At 50.2% G+C, this 15860-nt stretch overlaps 1 protein-coding gene across 1 annotated transcript in view; it reads right to left on the bottom strand.

Annotated features, from left to right (window-relative positions):
- RGS5 (regulator of G protein signaling 5) overlaps positions 1-976 on the bottom strand; it is a 37901-nt gene extending 36925 nt beyond the window's left edge. The window contains exon 1 of the mRNA XM_066371368.1: positions 860-976. Within this exon, the coding sequence (XP_066227465.1) occupies positions 860-903 (44 nt within the window). The 5' untranslated portion in view covers positions 904-976. The remainder of the gene's footprint in view (positions 1-859) is intronic.
- Positions 977-15860: the final 14884 nt, after the last annotated feature.

Below are 15860 nucleotides of genomic sequence, written 5' to 3' on the forward strand. Positions count from 1 at the left end.
TTGGGGGTTAAATTTTCTAACAAGTGAGACATTTGTCCTAATCGCTCAGCCCAGACCCTAAGGACCCCCACCCCCACCCCTGTCCAGATTGTCATCCCACTTAAGGAAAACCAGGGAACCTCCAAAGGGAGTCTCCATCTCCCTCGAACAGAATGGTAGCCAATAAATGGCCTCTGTGTCTCAAGGGCTTTCTCTGTCCAGCAATCCAGCTGCTTCCTTCTAACGGAGTCAGGACGCAAAGAAGAGTGAGAAGCCCCATTGCCTCGCCCAAGCCTGCCTTCCTCCGGGGCGCCAGCACATGAACGAACACAGGCTGATGTTTACGGAGCTCTAACACGCGCTAGGCGGTGTGCCGAGCCTCTCATGTCACCTCACCCATCCTCACAACCAGCCTGTGAGGCAGATGTTCTTGGCTCCATTTTACAGATGGGGAAACTGAGGCGCAGAGGGACTGAGTCAACTAACTGCCCGGCGCGTGCACGCGCGCACACACACACACACACACACACACACACACACACACACACGAAGCCAGGGAACCAGGACGAAAACCAGGCCATGCGGTGAGGCACCATCTCTGAGTCTGAGCATGCAGCCCAGACAGGCACCTCTGCAGGAGGGGGTTGCTCTGGGTGCCATGATGCATGACCCAGCCCGGGGTGTCAATCTCCTGGCTCAGGTCTCTCCGATCCTCCCTCCATGTGGCTCACCAAGATGACAGCTCCACTCTGCCTCCAGCACCTGTCTTGCCAACTCCCCTCCCCCCCACCACCTGCAGGACCCTCTGCTGCCTCCGGGTACCCTCCCCTGAGCCGATGCAATGCCTCCCCAACGCCTCTGAAGCCAAGCGAGTCCTCACCTTTCCAGGCAGGAATGGGGCAAGGCTGCGAGTCCTTTGCACATGTTGGCAACTGAGTCTTCAGCTGTGAGGACAAGGTCTGAGCAGAGCAGTCTTGGTGAACTGAACTCCAGCAATGCCTGGGCGGGCTCCCCAGGGGGACTATAAGGAGGCCCTGCCCACCGCCCTCTGGTGCTGGTGGCCAATCAAGAGCCAGGAGGGGCTGGGAGCAGCCTATGCCCAAGGAGGGGCTGCATTCCTCCTGGGTGGAAGCCTTAGGCTCCAGCTGCTAACCCTGGGCAGGGCCCCCTGTTCTCACTGGGGGTCTGCAGCCCACCTGGGGGGGGCTCTGCCCTAAAACAGTTAGGAAACCACTCAGCTCCCCGGACAGGACTTCAAGCGCCCCAGGACACAGATTCAGAGATTCTGGGGGCTGGATTAGAAAATATTTAGAGCAATATAGCAACACTTGAATACTATTTTGTAAATTTTCGTTACCGTCTCCTTCTAACCCATGATTTCTAAGAAATGTAGGGGGTTTTGTGGTTGTTGTCATTATTGTATTTTACTTTCAAAATGTATGATTTTTAAAGTAAGACGTTTCATGGGGGGCCGGTAATTTCATTGCAGGACATTTGAGTTAAGGTGGGCTAGAAGTTTTAAATTCTATTGAAATTTGCTGTCTATTAACCTTTTTTTTTGTAAATATTTCTTATATACTTCAGAAAATTTGTGTGTGTGTATATGTATGTGTGTGTGTGTCTGTATGTGTGTATATATATATATATATAGTTAGATATAAGCAAGGTTCCTACATATTTTAGCGACTGCAGTTATTCATTTTGTTCAAATCTTCTCCACATTGACTACTTGTTATGCTTGTCTATCCGTTCCTGATGGAAATACTTTGATACTCTCCACATGAGCTGGATTTTGCAAACTCTTCTAGTAACTGAGGTGGCATTTGCTTCATACACCCCGAAGCTCTATTTTTAGACAGCTACGAGGTCACGATCACAGCATCTTTTAATGGAGTTGGCTTTTAAAAAATCTGTATATAAGACCTATGATGGTCTCTTAATGGATTTTAGAGCAAAATCCATCTTGTCTGCTATTAACATTTCTACCTGACCTTTGCTTTGATTAGTAGTGGCCTATGTTCACTGGTCTTGGCTCTTTTTAAAATTTTTTTCTTTTTTAATTCGGTGAGAAGAGGGGAGGCAGAGACAGATTCTTGCATGTGTTCCAGCTGGGATCCAACTGGCAAGCCCACTAGAGGGTGATGCTCTGCCCATCTGGGGTGTTGGTCCATTGCTCAGCACAGAGCTCTTCTTAGTGCCTGAGGCAGAGGCCATTGTGCCCTCTTCAATATCCAGAGCCAACTCGTTTCAATCGAGCCATGGTTGCAGGAGGGGAGGAGAAGAGAGAGGGAGAGAGAGAGAGAGAGAGAGAGAGAGAGAGAGAGAAGCGAGGGAGGGGGGTGGACAAGCAGATGGCCACTTCTCCTGTGTACCCTGACAGGGAATCAAACCCAGGACATCCATTCACCAGGTGGATGCTCCACCACTGAGCCACCTGGCCAGGGCCCATAGATTTTTAATAGTCTTATTAACTTCAAGTCTGAACATCACTTAGCAACTCTCTCCTCTCCCCAAATAAAACAAAAGCCTGCGATCCCACACAGGAAGTACCTCCCTCCCTCGCATCTCACAGGAAGTATTCCCCACAGCACAGTAGGTTATCGTTCCTTCTCTGACTATTTGCAGCTGCTCTGGGAGCTCAGCCTCACGTTGTCACCCACTGTGATGTCTCACCTCCCGCACTGCTTCCTCAGTTCACTCTCCTTCTCCTTTTAGCGTCCCTGTTAGCGAGGACGTGTGGGGGTCCACGTCACAAATCCTTGCGTTTCTAAAACAGAGAGCGAGGCTGGTCTCAGAGCCCTCGTTGTTGAGTCTGGTTTTTTTGTCACTGAGCATTCTAAAAGTAGTTCCTTCTCCCTGGCGTCTGTTCATGTTGCTGACCGTCCCATCCACGTGGCAGCTGGATGGTGAGGGGTCTCCGGGAAACTTTGGGGTTTCCCTCCATCCCCAGGAGAAAGGGGCATGCTATGTCTTGGTGTCTAAGCCCTCCCAACACTGAGGACTGTCCCGTATGAGGTCCAGGCCTTTCTTCAGTGTGGAGACGCTTGGTGGCGGTTCCCTGCACATGGCTTCGTGTCTCAGTGTCCCTGTTCCTTCTCAGAGCTTCTGGAAGGTTGAGCATTGCTCTCTGCCTGCATTTCCTCTCTTCCTGCGGATGTTTTTCATCCCTTTAAATTTCTGGGTAACATTTGGGAGGGGTTTCTCAGTGTTATCTGTCAGTTCACTGATTCTGCATTAGGCTCTGGAAATTCTACCGTTTACCTGTTAAAATGAGATGTGTTCTTCCTTAAAAATCTTAAGAGCTAAACATTTACTTTCTAAGATTTCTACTGGACCCATTTGAATAATTATCCCTGCTCTAGTCTTAGGACTATGATGTGCTGCTTTATTCCCTTAACATTTTTTTTTTACATTTGATATATATTTTTTTCCGATTACAGTTGACATTCGTTATTATTTTGTATTCATTTCAGGTGTGCAGCGTACTGGTTCGGCAATTGTACACCTTACAAAGTGACGGCCCTGATGTTCCCAGTACCTGCCAGCACCCAGCACGTACACAGTTGTTACAATATTACTGACTGTATTCCCCAAGCTGTGCTTCACATCCCCATGATATTTGGTTTATTTTCCTTCTTTTTTTGTGACAGAGACAGAGTCAGAGAGAGGGAAGCTAGGGACAAACAGACAAGAAGGGAGAAAGAGATGAGAAACATCAATTCTTTTTTTTTTTTTTTTTTTTTTTTTTGTATTTTTCTGAAGCTGGAAACGGGGAGAGACAGTCAGACAGACTCCCGCATGCGCCTGACCGGGATCCACCCGGCACACCCACCAGGGGCAACGCTCTGCCCACCAGGGGCAATGCTCTGCCCCTCCGGGGCGTCGCTCTGCCACGACCAGAGCCACACTAGTGCCTGGGACAGAGGCCAAGGAGCCATCCCCAGCGCCCGGGCCATCTTTACTCCAATGGAGCCTTGGCTGCGGGAGGGGAAGAGAGAGACAGAGAGGAAGGAGGGGAAGGGGAGAAGCAAATGGGCGCTTCTCCTATGTGCCCTGGCCGGGAATCGAACCCGGGTCCCCCGCACGCCAGGCCGACGCTCTACCGCTGAGCCAACTGGCCAGGGCCAACATCAATTCTTTATTGCAGCAACTAGTTGTTCATTGGTTTCTTTCTCATATGTGCCTTGACCAGGGGGCTACAGCAGAGCGAGTGACCCTTTGCTATATAGCCAGTGACCCTGGATTTCAAGCCAGCGACCTTTGGGCTCAAGCCAGTGACCATGGGGTCATGTCTATGATCCCACGCTCAAGCCAGAGACCTCACACTCAAGCTGGTGACCTTGGGGTTTCGAACCTGGGTCCTTGCTTCCTAATCCGATGCTCTATCTGCTGCCTGGTCAGGCATCCCCGTGACTATTTTGTAACCATCAGTCTGTACTTCTCAACCCCTTCACCGTTTCTCCCCCAGCCCCCCAACACCCCTCCCCTCTGGCTACTGTCAGTTTGTTCTCTGTGTCTATTTTGTTCTCTGAGTCTGTTTCTATTTTGTTTGCTCACTTAGTTTGCTCTTGACATTCTGGATATAAGTGAGATTACATGGCATCTGTCTTGCTCTGACTTCCTTACTTAGCACCATACCTGTGAGGTGCATCTGTGCTGTTGCAAATGGTAAGATCTCATTCTTTTTTGTTTTTGAGTGGCTGAGTAATCGTCCATTGTGTGTATGTACCACGTCTTCCTCCAATTGTCTCTGGATGGGCACATGGGCTGCTTCTGTATGCTGGCTGTTGTAAATAACGCTGCGACGAGCACGGGGGTTGCACATGTCTTTTTTTGAATTAGTGCTTTTGGTTCTTTTAGTTAAATACCCAGAAGTGGCATGGCTGTGCCTTAACATTTTTAAAAACACTTACCTGTGTTTTAAGGGATGTCAGTAGCCTCTCAAGAGGGCAGTGTGACATTGTGGTCTCGAGCACCGATGAGAGAGACAGAAAGTGCCTCCTCCAAACAGTTACTCTAACCACGACACTGAGCAAGTTGCTTAAAATGTTGGCAGCACGTGGTTTTTCCTAAAGTGAAACTCCAAGGAGATGAGGATGGTGAAGTGTTTATAGTAGCAGCTCCGATCAGGAAACCCTCACAAAAGACTCTCCTTCAAACTGATCTCTTGTTTTGTTTTCGATTTGTTTTCCGTGGCCCTTAGTTTGCTCATGGTGTTTATAGTTCCCTCTGGGGTCCTACGTTCTGTGGAGTTATCTCCTGTGGCACCTCCCCTGCCCCCCGGCCCCGAGCGTGAGCTGCGTGATGGCCAGGTCCCTGACTCTGCACCGGGTCTGGGCTGAAGCCCGGCCCAGGGGAAGGGTCTGGGATGAGTAATTCAGATCTGGACGGTGCACCGGGAAGATCCACATGAAAGCACAAGGATTTCAGCACCTAGTTATTCATTGGTTTCTTTCTCATATATGCCTTGACCAGGGGGCTACAGCAGAGTGAGTGACCCCTTGCTCTAGCCAGTGACCCTGGCAGGAGGGAGCGGCGGGAGAGGAGTAGACTACGTTTTCCGCTTCCATCCAGTGAGCTGGCCAAGAGGGGAACTTGAAGATGACCGTTTCGGGGATGCCATGGGTGCAGAGCGGCAGTTGCAGGACGTCTGTTGGCAAGTGGGGGTGGAGGCGGTTGAAGCGACTGGTAACGATATCTCTCTCAAGAAGCTTGGGGGTGTTTGGAGGAGAGAAATGACCAGGTGACTTGCACAGCAATAAGGTTGAGGATTCTTGTAGTAAAAGGATCAGCAGGAGGTGAGCTTGTCATAGGGTGACTCGAGTGGGCAGGTGAGGTTTGGGAAGGGGGCGCCCCCACCCCCAGACAAAGGGGAAGGTCAACGCCAGGACGGTGATTCTAAGGAAAAGGGTGGGGCTGGGAGCAGCAGACCAGGAGGAGTGATGGCCTCGTTCCTCACAGTCCAGGAGCCGGAGGCGTCGACGCTTGTGGGGGAAATCCTCACTTACTCCTGCCGCTTGGTTCCTGGAAGCATTGGAATGGGGGACCCCATATTTTGTGACCCCGTTAAATATTTGGACAGATGGAATTCCCGCGTTGTCAGGGTGGCCTCCCTGTATCTAAACACCACTCAGCTGCAGAACAAGATGCCGCCACCCGTGGAAATTCCAAGAGCCTCTCCCGGCATGTGTGAGATCTGAAGTCAGGGGGTGGGGGAGGGAGGGTAGTCGGGTCCAGACGTCGTCCCTTTGGCTCCTAGAAGATGCTGGACACAAAGAGCCCTCCTCTGTCTCTGAAGAGAACAGATCGTCAACAGAGCTCAGTGAGAGCTGCCTCTCTGGTGTAATTACAGTCAAGTAGTGTTTATCCTCAAGGTCAGTCACGCTGTTCCAAGGCACCCCACCCCACCCCCCAGCCCCGGAGAACAGCACACTCTCCAGATAAATAATTTCTGTTGGAAGAACATTCTGTAAGTCCGTGTTCTCACCACAAATGTCATCCAACTTAGGGCTGGAAGATATTTTTAAAAACAAAGCCTTTCTTGATGTTTCTCAGCTGAAATGTCTTGGACCTAATTCCACTTTCCCCCCAAATAAGCAGGACCTCGTAGATAGAGGGGGTGAGTGTCCCCATCCTCGGCCCTTTCTGGTGCCGGCTCCCACCCACCTCTGGATCAGGGATCGGATGGATGACCTCTGAGTTCTCTTCCGTGTCTATGACGCTGGACTCCCGGCTCCTGGGTGACCACAGCCATTTGTGCCCGAAACCCACCCAGTCCAGCTGAAGCTTCTCGAGGCTAAATGGGGCATACGTTCTGTCTTTGGGTCCCCAAAGCATGTAGGATGAAGGGATGGTATCAGTGAATCTCTGATGCTGACCATATCAATAAGGTCATTCATTAAGGGGCGATGCATCTGATATCATGGTGTCTTCCAGGGATGCCACCTTCCAGAGCCTCAGGTGAAGCTTTGATCTGAGAACCTGATGGGGCCCTGGCTGAGTGTCACCTAGCCCCTTGTTGGTCACATGTTTGTGTGTAGAGTACAACCTCCGTGAAACTGGAGACTTGGGCTCCCTCTTAGCCCCCACATAGGTCTGTGTGTAACCTGAGGGGACAGCAGTCCTAGGAGCCACTATGCCCCTGACCTAAGCATCTAGACTAAGACACACACACGCACACACACACACACACACACACACACACACACACACTCCTCTGAGGTACCATTAGGGATCAGCATCACCATGCCTCCTCTCTCTACCCCGAGCCCCCGGAGAAGCACACCCTTGCTGCTCATCCACTGACCGCGTGCTGTTCTGACCCTGCCCTGTGTCACTGGCCCGCTGTGGCTCTGGTCTTATGAGCCAGCTCCCTTTCCTTATCACCAGATTCTTCTCTTCTTCCCACCACATCCTGGACTCCCTGACACTGAACAGTGTCTTCCCATTAGGGGATTTTTTTCTTCTTCTGTGTTTGTTTTGCTTCTTCCCATCCTGTGGCTTTTGGGATCAGGAGGTATTTGGGTTTTTTTCCCCTCACTCTGCACTGCTGCTTCGAGATGAATAAGCGTCCTTGCTCTCACGCGTCAACTTCCCCTCTAAGACGCTCAGACCCCGAGAGAATGTGGGGCTGACACAGCTCGCCGCTGGCACGTTCGTTATAGTCACCCTCTTTCTTTCCAAAACAGAAAACCGACTTTGAGTGGAACAGCAATAGATGCCCATCTTTTTTATAAAAATTAAAATGAAGTTTCCCTTGGAGTGGAGATCGGGGAAGTCATAGGGTCTGGGTTTATTCTCATGTGGAGGAGGCAGAAATCGCTGGGTGGAATGGCGGAATCTCCCTTGTGAAGGGGACAGATTGCACTGGCCCCGGCTTCTATCCCCTCCTTCGCCTCTGACTGGAGCCACAACAATGGCTGTGGGTGGCATTTGGTTGGCACGGCGTCTTGGTAACCAGGGGCAGCACACGTGCGCGCAAGAGGCACATGGTGGAGACAGTCGAGGAGGGAAGGGGGAGCCCAGTGTGAGCCCCGAGAATGGCTGTCTGTCCATCCAGACTTCCTGTCATGCAAGAACAACAGCGTTCTTGTATTTTTAGCCCATGTTTGAGGCTAAGTAACACCTCTGATTTCTCTGGTTCCTCTTCCCAATGCCCCCAGGACATTGACTGCAGGATGGGTCTCCCTCCAGCCATCACCCACGGTGACACCAGCACACCAGCACCGGTGGAGGGGCCCAGGCCACATTACCATGGGAAGATTGTTTTGTTTTTCAGTTCATTTCTCATTCGCTCTGTCTCACTCCATCAAGGGCTTACTCAAGAATTTTGGCAAAACCAGAAATGGCACCCCCTCCCAACTCTCAAATCCACAACTTCCATTTCATGACACCCACTCCTGTTCTTTGGGATTCGTTGCTCAAGCAACCCCATGGAAATTGTCGCTTGACCTCCTCGGACCACCAATCCCTTGAGTTCTCTCACCTCCTTGAAACCCTTCCTCTCTAAACCTTCCGGGTGAGACCCCTGAAACTGCCCACGTAGGAAGGTGCAGACACGCACGACCTGGAGTCAGAACTTGTCAACACATTGTCTTGTTTTTTGTTGTTGTTGTTCTTATTGTTTCAGATTCTTCAATGTTCTGCTGTTTTAAACATCATGATGGGAGAAGCTGAGACTCCCTTTGTCCTGTACCCAGAGACATTTCTGTTCGTTCCCAAGAAAACCGTCATGATACATCCAAATCACTGTGTGTTCTTTATTGCATACAAACATATCTTTTTATTTGATGTATTTTGCCACATATAAGCGTGTATATGTGTGTATACATCTCCCTCCAAAAACAAAACAAATCTTGTCTTGTGGGTTTATTCTAAAACATACATGAAATGGAATGATTGTGTTGGAGAGGTTCCTGGGTTGACTCACGCTGATCTACGTCACACGGTGGAAGTGCTGTGTATTATTTCATGATGTGAATTCAGAGCTGTTTATCTGAGAGGACGTGCCACACGGTGATTAGGAGTGGGCCCTCCAGAGCTTGGCAGCTGAGCTTAATCCAAGCCCTTGTCACTCACTCACTGGTTACAACACTGTAGGCGAGTTACTTCATCTCGTTGACGTCAGCCACTTTATCTATAAAATGTAGTTAACACATGTATAGCCGCATTTGGGATTCAGTAGGGATCAAACGCGTTAACCTATGCAATGTGCCTGGAACCCACCCCCCGGCCCGCAGGAAGCACACGCAGTACACATCTGTGTCCACAGGAAGACAGATGCAGATGCCCAAATGATGGGAATTGGAAAGGCACTTGCTTATGCGGGGACCAGTTATGGAAGTGTCGGCCAGAGCCGGGGAGGGGGTGGGGGGGGACCTGGAGGGGCAGGACAGGTGCCCACGGTGGAGGAAAGGGAGCTGTGAGCACTGCTCGGACAGAACAGAAATAAACCAATCACCTGGCACAAAAGAATCAGCACAAATAAGTGGAAACCAGCTCTGTGCCCTCTTGTCTAAAGAGCTCCGATGAGGCATTTGGGGTGTGTGCAAACTGTATTTTAAAACAGTTATCTGCACAGCGCTCAACAGGAACCCAGAGCCGTCGTGGACACCTTAGCATGGGCACAGACTTCCTCTTCCAGGGCGTGTCTGTGTTAAACCCACTCTCTGAATTATCTTGCGAATGACTGACTTCTGCTAAAGCGTTCGGATGTCAGTGGACACATAAGATGCTTTCTGGTGGTGATATTATTCATATGGGATGAGGAAGTGAGGAGAGGTCACCCATGTCATCACTGACAGGATGACAGGCAAATCCTTCACTGTCGCTGTCCAGTGGAAATATTCCTGTGACCCTGACACCCCCCCCCCCCCGCAAGGTCTGTCACACTACCCACTGGGCCTGCACAGACAAGGGTTTTGAGGAAACACCTCAGTTTTTCTCTAATACAGGAGCATTTCCGACTCCAAACCAGATAAAAGTGGAGTCAATCCTCGGCCCGACTGTGCCCTGCTAAGTCAGTGGGAGCCTGCCAGGTAGGTCTCTGTTTGGGGACCTGTTCAGCTGGACACAGAACTCAGGTGGGGAGCAACAAACAGAACCATCATGCCGTAAAGAAACATAGCTCCCGGGAAGACAGGGAGCGTGGATCTAAGGGTGAGCTCCTGAAATTCCTGTGTTGGGGACTGGGCTCCAAAAGCATAAAATCACATTAATAACAGTTCCCACCACACGGGGTTCTTGGGCCGCTCCGGGACTATCCTGCATGTGACATGGAATGTTATGGCTGTGATATGACATGATATAACCTAATAATAACCTGACAGCAGCTCACTGGATACGGGCTAACCGTGGTTACTCACATCTTCGTGTAGAGCCAGAAATAGTTCCGGGGGTCTCCAATCAAACCACAGCACTATAGAAACACGTCATTTTCACACCTGAAAGTTATCCAGACACATCTACTCATTTTTTTCAGCTTCCTTTTCCCACTTCCCAATCTCTAGGGCCAGATCTCTACCAATAGCGTTGAGTTCTCTCGATTTTTCTGGGAAAATTTCGGAAAGATCTGTGACTGTGCCTTAAACCTTTTTGAGCAAAACTGGAGCCATCAACAATGTATGAGCCCATAAACGCCAGCATTGCCTGGGGGGTGGGGGGAGGCATTGAATGGAAATCAGTATTGATGAGATCACTGACCAGCAGGAAAGGGGACCTCTGTCCCTTTGCTCTGTCTGAGAAGACCAAGATGGTGGAGGTCAGGTGATCTTCCCTGTCCTTAGAGTCAATGAAGATGGAATAAGTCCTCGCTGTCGGCCACCCCTCCCCTGGATGGCTTCGGGGCTTACGAGGCAAAACTGAATGTCCGCTGGCAACCAGTGTGTCCTGAAGGGTGTTCAACTTCAAAACGAAAAACAAAGGATGCTAATATAATTAAGCTTCACGAAATATTTCACATACGGTGTGGACATCATCAGGGACGACATCAGCCCCAAGGAACACCCATCCGTGTGTGGGTGCGCCCTGCCAGGGGACACGCCAAAGGCCTTCGTTAAAACAAGCACAGTCCCTACCTGTTGGGAATCACATTCATTGAGATCATCCTCTCTTTAAAAATCAAAAAGAGTCCCTGGCACTTTAATTCTTTTTTTTTTTTTACAGAGACAGAGAGTCAGAGAGAGGGATAGATAGGGACAGACAGGAAGAGAGAAAGATGAGAAGCATCAATCATCAGTTTTTTGTGCGGCACCTTAGCTGTTCGTTGATTGCTTTCTCATATGTGCCTTGACCATGAGCCTTCAGCAGACCGAGTAACTCCTTGCTCGAGCCAGCGACTTTGGGTCCAAGCTGGTGAGCCTTGCTCAAGCCAGATGAGCCCGCTCTCAAGCTGGCGTCCTTGAGGTCTCGAACCTGGGTCCTCAGCATCCCAGTCCAATGCTCTATCCACTGCGTCACAGCCTGGTCAGGCAAACAGAGTCCCTGGCACTTTAATTCTTAAAGGTGAAGGCTGAATTGCAAGGCTGGGTCCTACCTACTCTGCGGATGCTCTCTCTAACCCTCCTGACTCATCAATGGGGCACCCGGTGGGCCCTGAAGAGTGGCTCACGTTGATGATGTCACCAAAGCTCACCTGCGCCATTGGTCGGCTTCAACCAGGTCTGGTTATTTGTATTCACGCTGATTTTTTTGGTTTTATCTCCTTTTCAATTTTTTTTTCTTTGAACTTGTGTTGATTTTTAGATCGTCTTTCTCTGCCATGACTCTCTGCCGTCATGAGTTTAAGTCGCAGTTCTAAATTTACCGTTTGATTTCAACACTCCTTAGGGCGTCTCCTTCTCTGCACGATTTCCAGAGTGGCAGTTTTTAGACCTTTTTTTTTTTTATTACAGTTTCTGTCTCGGTGCAACACTGTGTTTCCTGTAGTTCCTAATACGGCTCACTCCTTCAGACGCGTTTCCTCTGGAATGTATGATCCCCCCCACCACAGTATTTTTAAATATTTCGCCTATTATCTTCGCTACCCGGTTTTTCTGTAACTCAAGTACATTATGACCTTAAACAAAAATCCCTATTGTTGACGAGCACTCTTGTCCGTCCATCGACATGCTCATTTGCACTGTGAATCTCTAAGATGAGACTGTGATTCTATGAGGTGTTTCAGGAGCGTATGTGTCCCCTGGGGTTTTTCTCTCTCTCTGTTTTTGCCCTTATGAGCAGAGCCAGGTGTGATGTAGGTACCGATCCAGGCTGTGTCCACAAGGTCTAAACATCATCGTGGTCACGAGGGAACGCCTTTGCCTCCCTGGGCTTGCTCCATCCTAAGGGCAAAGTGGCATTTCATAGGGGTCACAGGAGACGTGACCCTACGCCGGTATTCCTGGTTTTAAAAACGAGTCAGTTTTTATTTCGAATATGGTAAATATTAAAAAAAGAACAGGTTCGGTCCAGGGGTCAGAGGAGGTGGAGATCACGGACGGGCCACATCGGTGCCACGTTGTGTTTGTTTTAAACTTGGTGACGTCCTGTCCTGCTTGTGGATGGCACCACTGTGGACTTTGACAGGGAGCGTGAGATGCAACAAGGAGGTGGTACACGTTAGTCCACTTCTGATTCTCCTGTCCGTCGGGCAGAAACGGGCTATGATGTGAATGCGAACAACATCAACAGGAGCTATTATCACATTGTGTCTGGGCGGTGAATTCTAAAACGCCACAGCGTGGGTGGTTTTGGTCCCTGGTCCCTCACTGGCCACGCAGGACTGTCAGGGTGGGCAGTACCAATCGGCCGCCCTCACCCTCTTTACAAGAACCCAAAGCTTGGGCTATGGTGACAGTTGCTTCGGTGACACCATTCTGCCCTAACTTGCTTTTGCCACTAATTATCTCTGTCACAGATAAGGGACTCACAGGACCCGGACACTACTCTAGGCAGCTCATGGTTTGCTGCATTCATACAAAAAGTACACAGCGAGGGGACATGTCGGAATGGAGTCCTTTAGAAGCACTGGTTAATTGATTCTTTCTCTACGATCTCTCTGCGTGTCATACAAGAATCATAACAGGACCCATCTGGCAAATTGGTCCAGGTGTCCTCCAGACAAATCTGTGGTTACACACACACACACACACACACACACACACACACACACACACACACACACAAGGAATTCAACCCCGTTTAGAATCACTTTGCCCACAAATGATTATAAGATGGCAATGCTGATGTTCCAAGGACTTTGTAACCGTGACTGACGTTGTTGTCACTGGCACCTCACACCAGGGAACATTTTCTGGCTGATACAGAAAGGTGGAAGGGGTGAGAGGGACCACAGTATGTTGGAGGGGGGGGGTCTGTGAGCCACCGGGGACCGGCCAGTGACAAAGAGGTTACCTGGAGACTCCTTCCCCACACCGTCTCTCTCTCTCTCTCTCTCTCTCTCTCATATTAAGCCATTGAAGACATTTACCTCTCCGGGTCCCTGACAGCCATACGAGCCTACAGAACTTGTGTGAAATGTCTTTACGTGCAATGACTGGAGGTGCTGCTCTGATTTTCCTGCTGGGCTGACAGGGAGATGGGGGGGGGGGGGGCGCTGGCCGGCAGTGGGTGGAGTGCTGATGGAAGATAGTGCCCGTGGAGTTGGGGGGGGGCAGGGCATTCATGGGAGTAAGCCCATGAGACTTAGCTTCTGTGATCCCCAAAGTCCTCTCTTGGGAAAACCTCTCGGCCTGCAGGATTTAACAATAGCACAGCAAACAGAGCCCCGGGAAGGAGAGGAGTGAGGCTCTATTTTTAGCCCAGTGGTATGCAGGGGCACAGACAGGCTGGGGGGGGGGGTGTCTCCTGTGGGGAAGAACGGACTGGACTTATTTGGTGCTGTCTCCTCTCACCCATGTGCCCTTGGGAGAAACAGACTGTAGAATCAAACCAGACCACCTGGGATGGTCTCTTCTCCTTGGGGCGGGGATGGAGGGTTGGAATTGGCACCCCGACACCCTTGGGGAATGTCTGGATTTGCCCATGACACCGCGGCATGTGCAGAAGTAGAATCCCGTCACACCAGCAGTTGTGGTTGTGACTCAACAGATGGACTTCTTGTATCTCTGGGTGAAATTCGAGAGATCGAAGTACAAAGAAAGCAAGAAAATGAGTTATGAGACCGAGATCCTAGACCTCTCCTTCCCACTCAATTACCTACCCCTCGAGGGATGGACAGACATGAAGAGGCCTCCACTGTTTTGTTTATTTTGTTCAGTTTTCCTGTGAAATGGGTTTTTTTTGGGGGGTAATGAACTTAGTAGTCTGTTGGTTTGATTGCAGACGCACCACCATCATTCGTTGATAGGTTGTTTTGTGGGAAAACTGTGGGATGGAGACTGGTCCAACTCGTGCGACGTGCAATGCGAGAGCAGCTCTGAGCCGCAGGTCGGCTCCGAGCAGATGCCCAGCCGGGCGTGTCTCTCCGTCACAGTCTCATGCCACGAGTGCATCCTGGGGCTGCTGAGAGAGGTCACCCCCCTCACACCCCCATCCAGTCTGATACATTTCTGTGTCGCCTCCTCCACACTCAAAGCTCGAAGCAGAATGGCTCTGGGACACCCATCTTGGGCTCTGTTGGTCTGTGGTCTGAAGTTGACTGTGCGTGTCGGGACAGCCTAAGCTACGCCCATAGAGAGAGTCGGGGGTCAGCCAGCCAAAAAAAAAAAAGGGTATCCCCTTGAACCAGATGTCCCTCAACACACCGCAGAGGCTACCGGACTTCAACCTACTTTATTTTTCCTCCCTAATGCCTGATTGTCTGTGAACCTGTTCATTTATTTACTCCTCAGACTGGAATGTCGGTTTCACGGTAGCGGGGATTTACTTTGTGGTTAATGTGTTTTACCTGCTCCCCAGAACCTAAAATGATGTCTGGCACCGAATGAGCCCTCAGCAGAGACTTGGTGAAGGAATGAATGGAGGAATGAATGAATGAGTGCCTCCTGGCTTTGCCTGGAAACATGTTCTCTTCTGGTCTACACGTTGCCAGGGACTCTCCCCAATGTTTAACAGCTCTTCCTGGGACCCGGCTTCTCGTCCCTCCCTGCCCGTAATGGCTCGGACTGAGTTCCTCCCTTGTGATCAAGTTTTTCCTCCAACGCAGGTATCACACGACAGTTTTGCTGGTTTACTGTGAACTTCTGGGCTGGTACAGGTCACACATACGCAACCTAGGGTCACAGGGCCACGCCTTCTCTCATCACCTGGATTCTAGTTTGGCTGTGGAGCTCAAATTGAATCACGCCATTGACCCTGTTCCTCTGTTAAATGGAAGCAATGGATGTGATTGGGCTGCCCACGCTTTGGGGTGGCCAGTCAGTGATCCCATGTTCAGTTGAAGACAGAAAACAGTGGCACGGACATCCGGGTACAAAAATAAATTTAAAACATTTTACATCAGGGGTCCCAAACTACGGCCCGCGGGCCGCATGCGGCCCCCTGAGGCCATTTATCAGCCCCCGCCGCACTTCTGGAAGGGGCACCTCTTTCATTGGTGGTCAGTGAAAGAAGCATAGTTCCCATTGAAATACTGGTCAGTTTGTTGATTTAAATTTACTTGTTCTTTATTTTAAATATTGTATTTGTTCCCGTTTTGTTTTTTTACTTTAAAATAAGATATGTGCGGCGTGCATAGGGATTTGCTCATAGTTTTTTTATAGTCCGACCCTCCAACGGTCTGAGGGACAGTGAACTGGCCCCCTGTGTAAAAAATTTGGGGACCCCTGTTTTACATAGACGGGGACCTCAATACTTGCCCTGGAAATGGAGGACTGGTGGTGGCTCTAGTTGATGCAGAGCTTTGGCTGATCTATCCCTGGGGCGTGGGGGGGGGGGGGCTC

Source organism: Saccopteryx leptura, chromosome 2, assembly GCF_036850995.1.
Source record: "Saccopteryx leptura isolate mSacLep1 chromosome 2, mSacLep1_pri_phased_curated, whole genome shotgun sequence".
Lineage (NCBI taxonomy): Eukaryota > Metazoa > Chordata > Mammalia > Chiroptera > Emballonuridae > Saccopteryx > Saccopteryx leptura.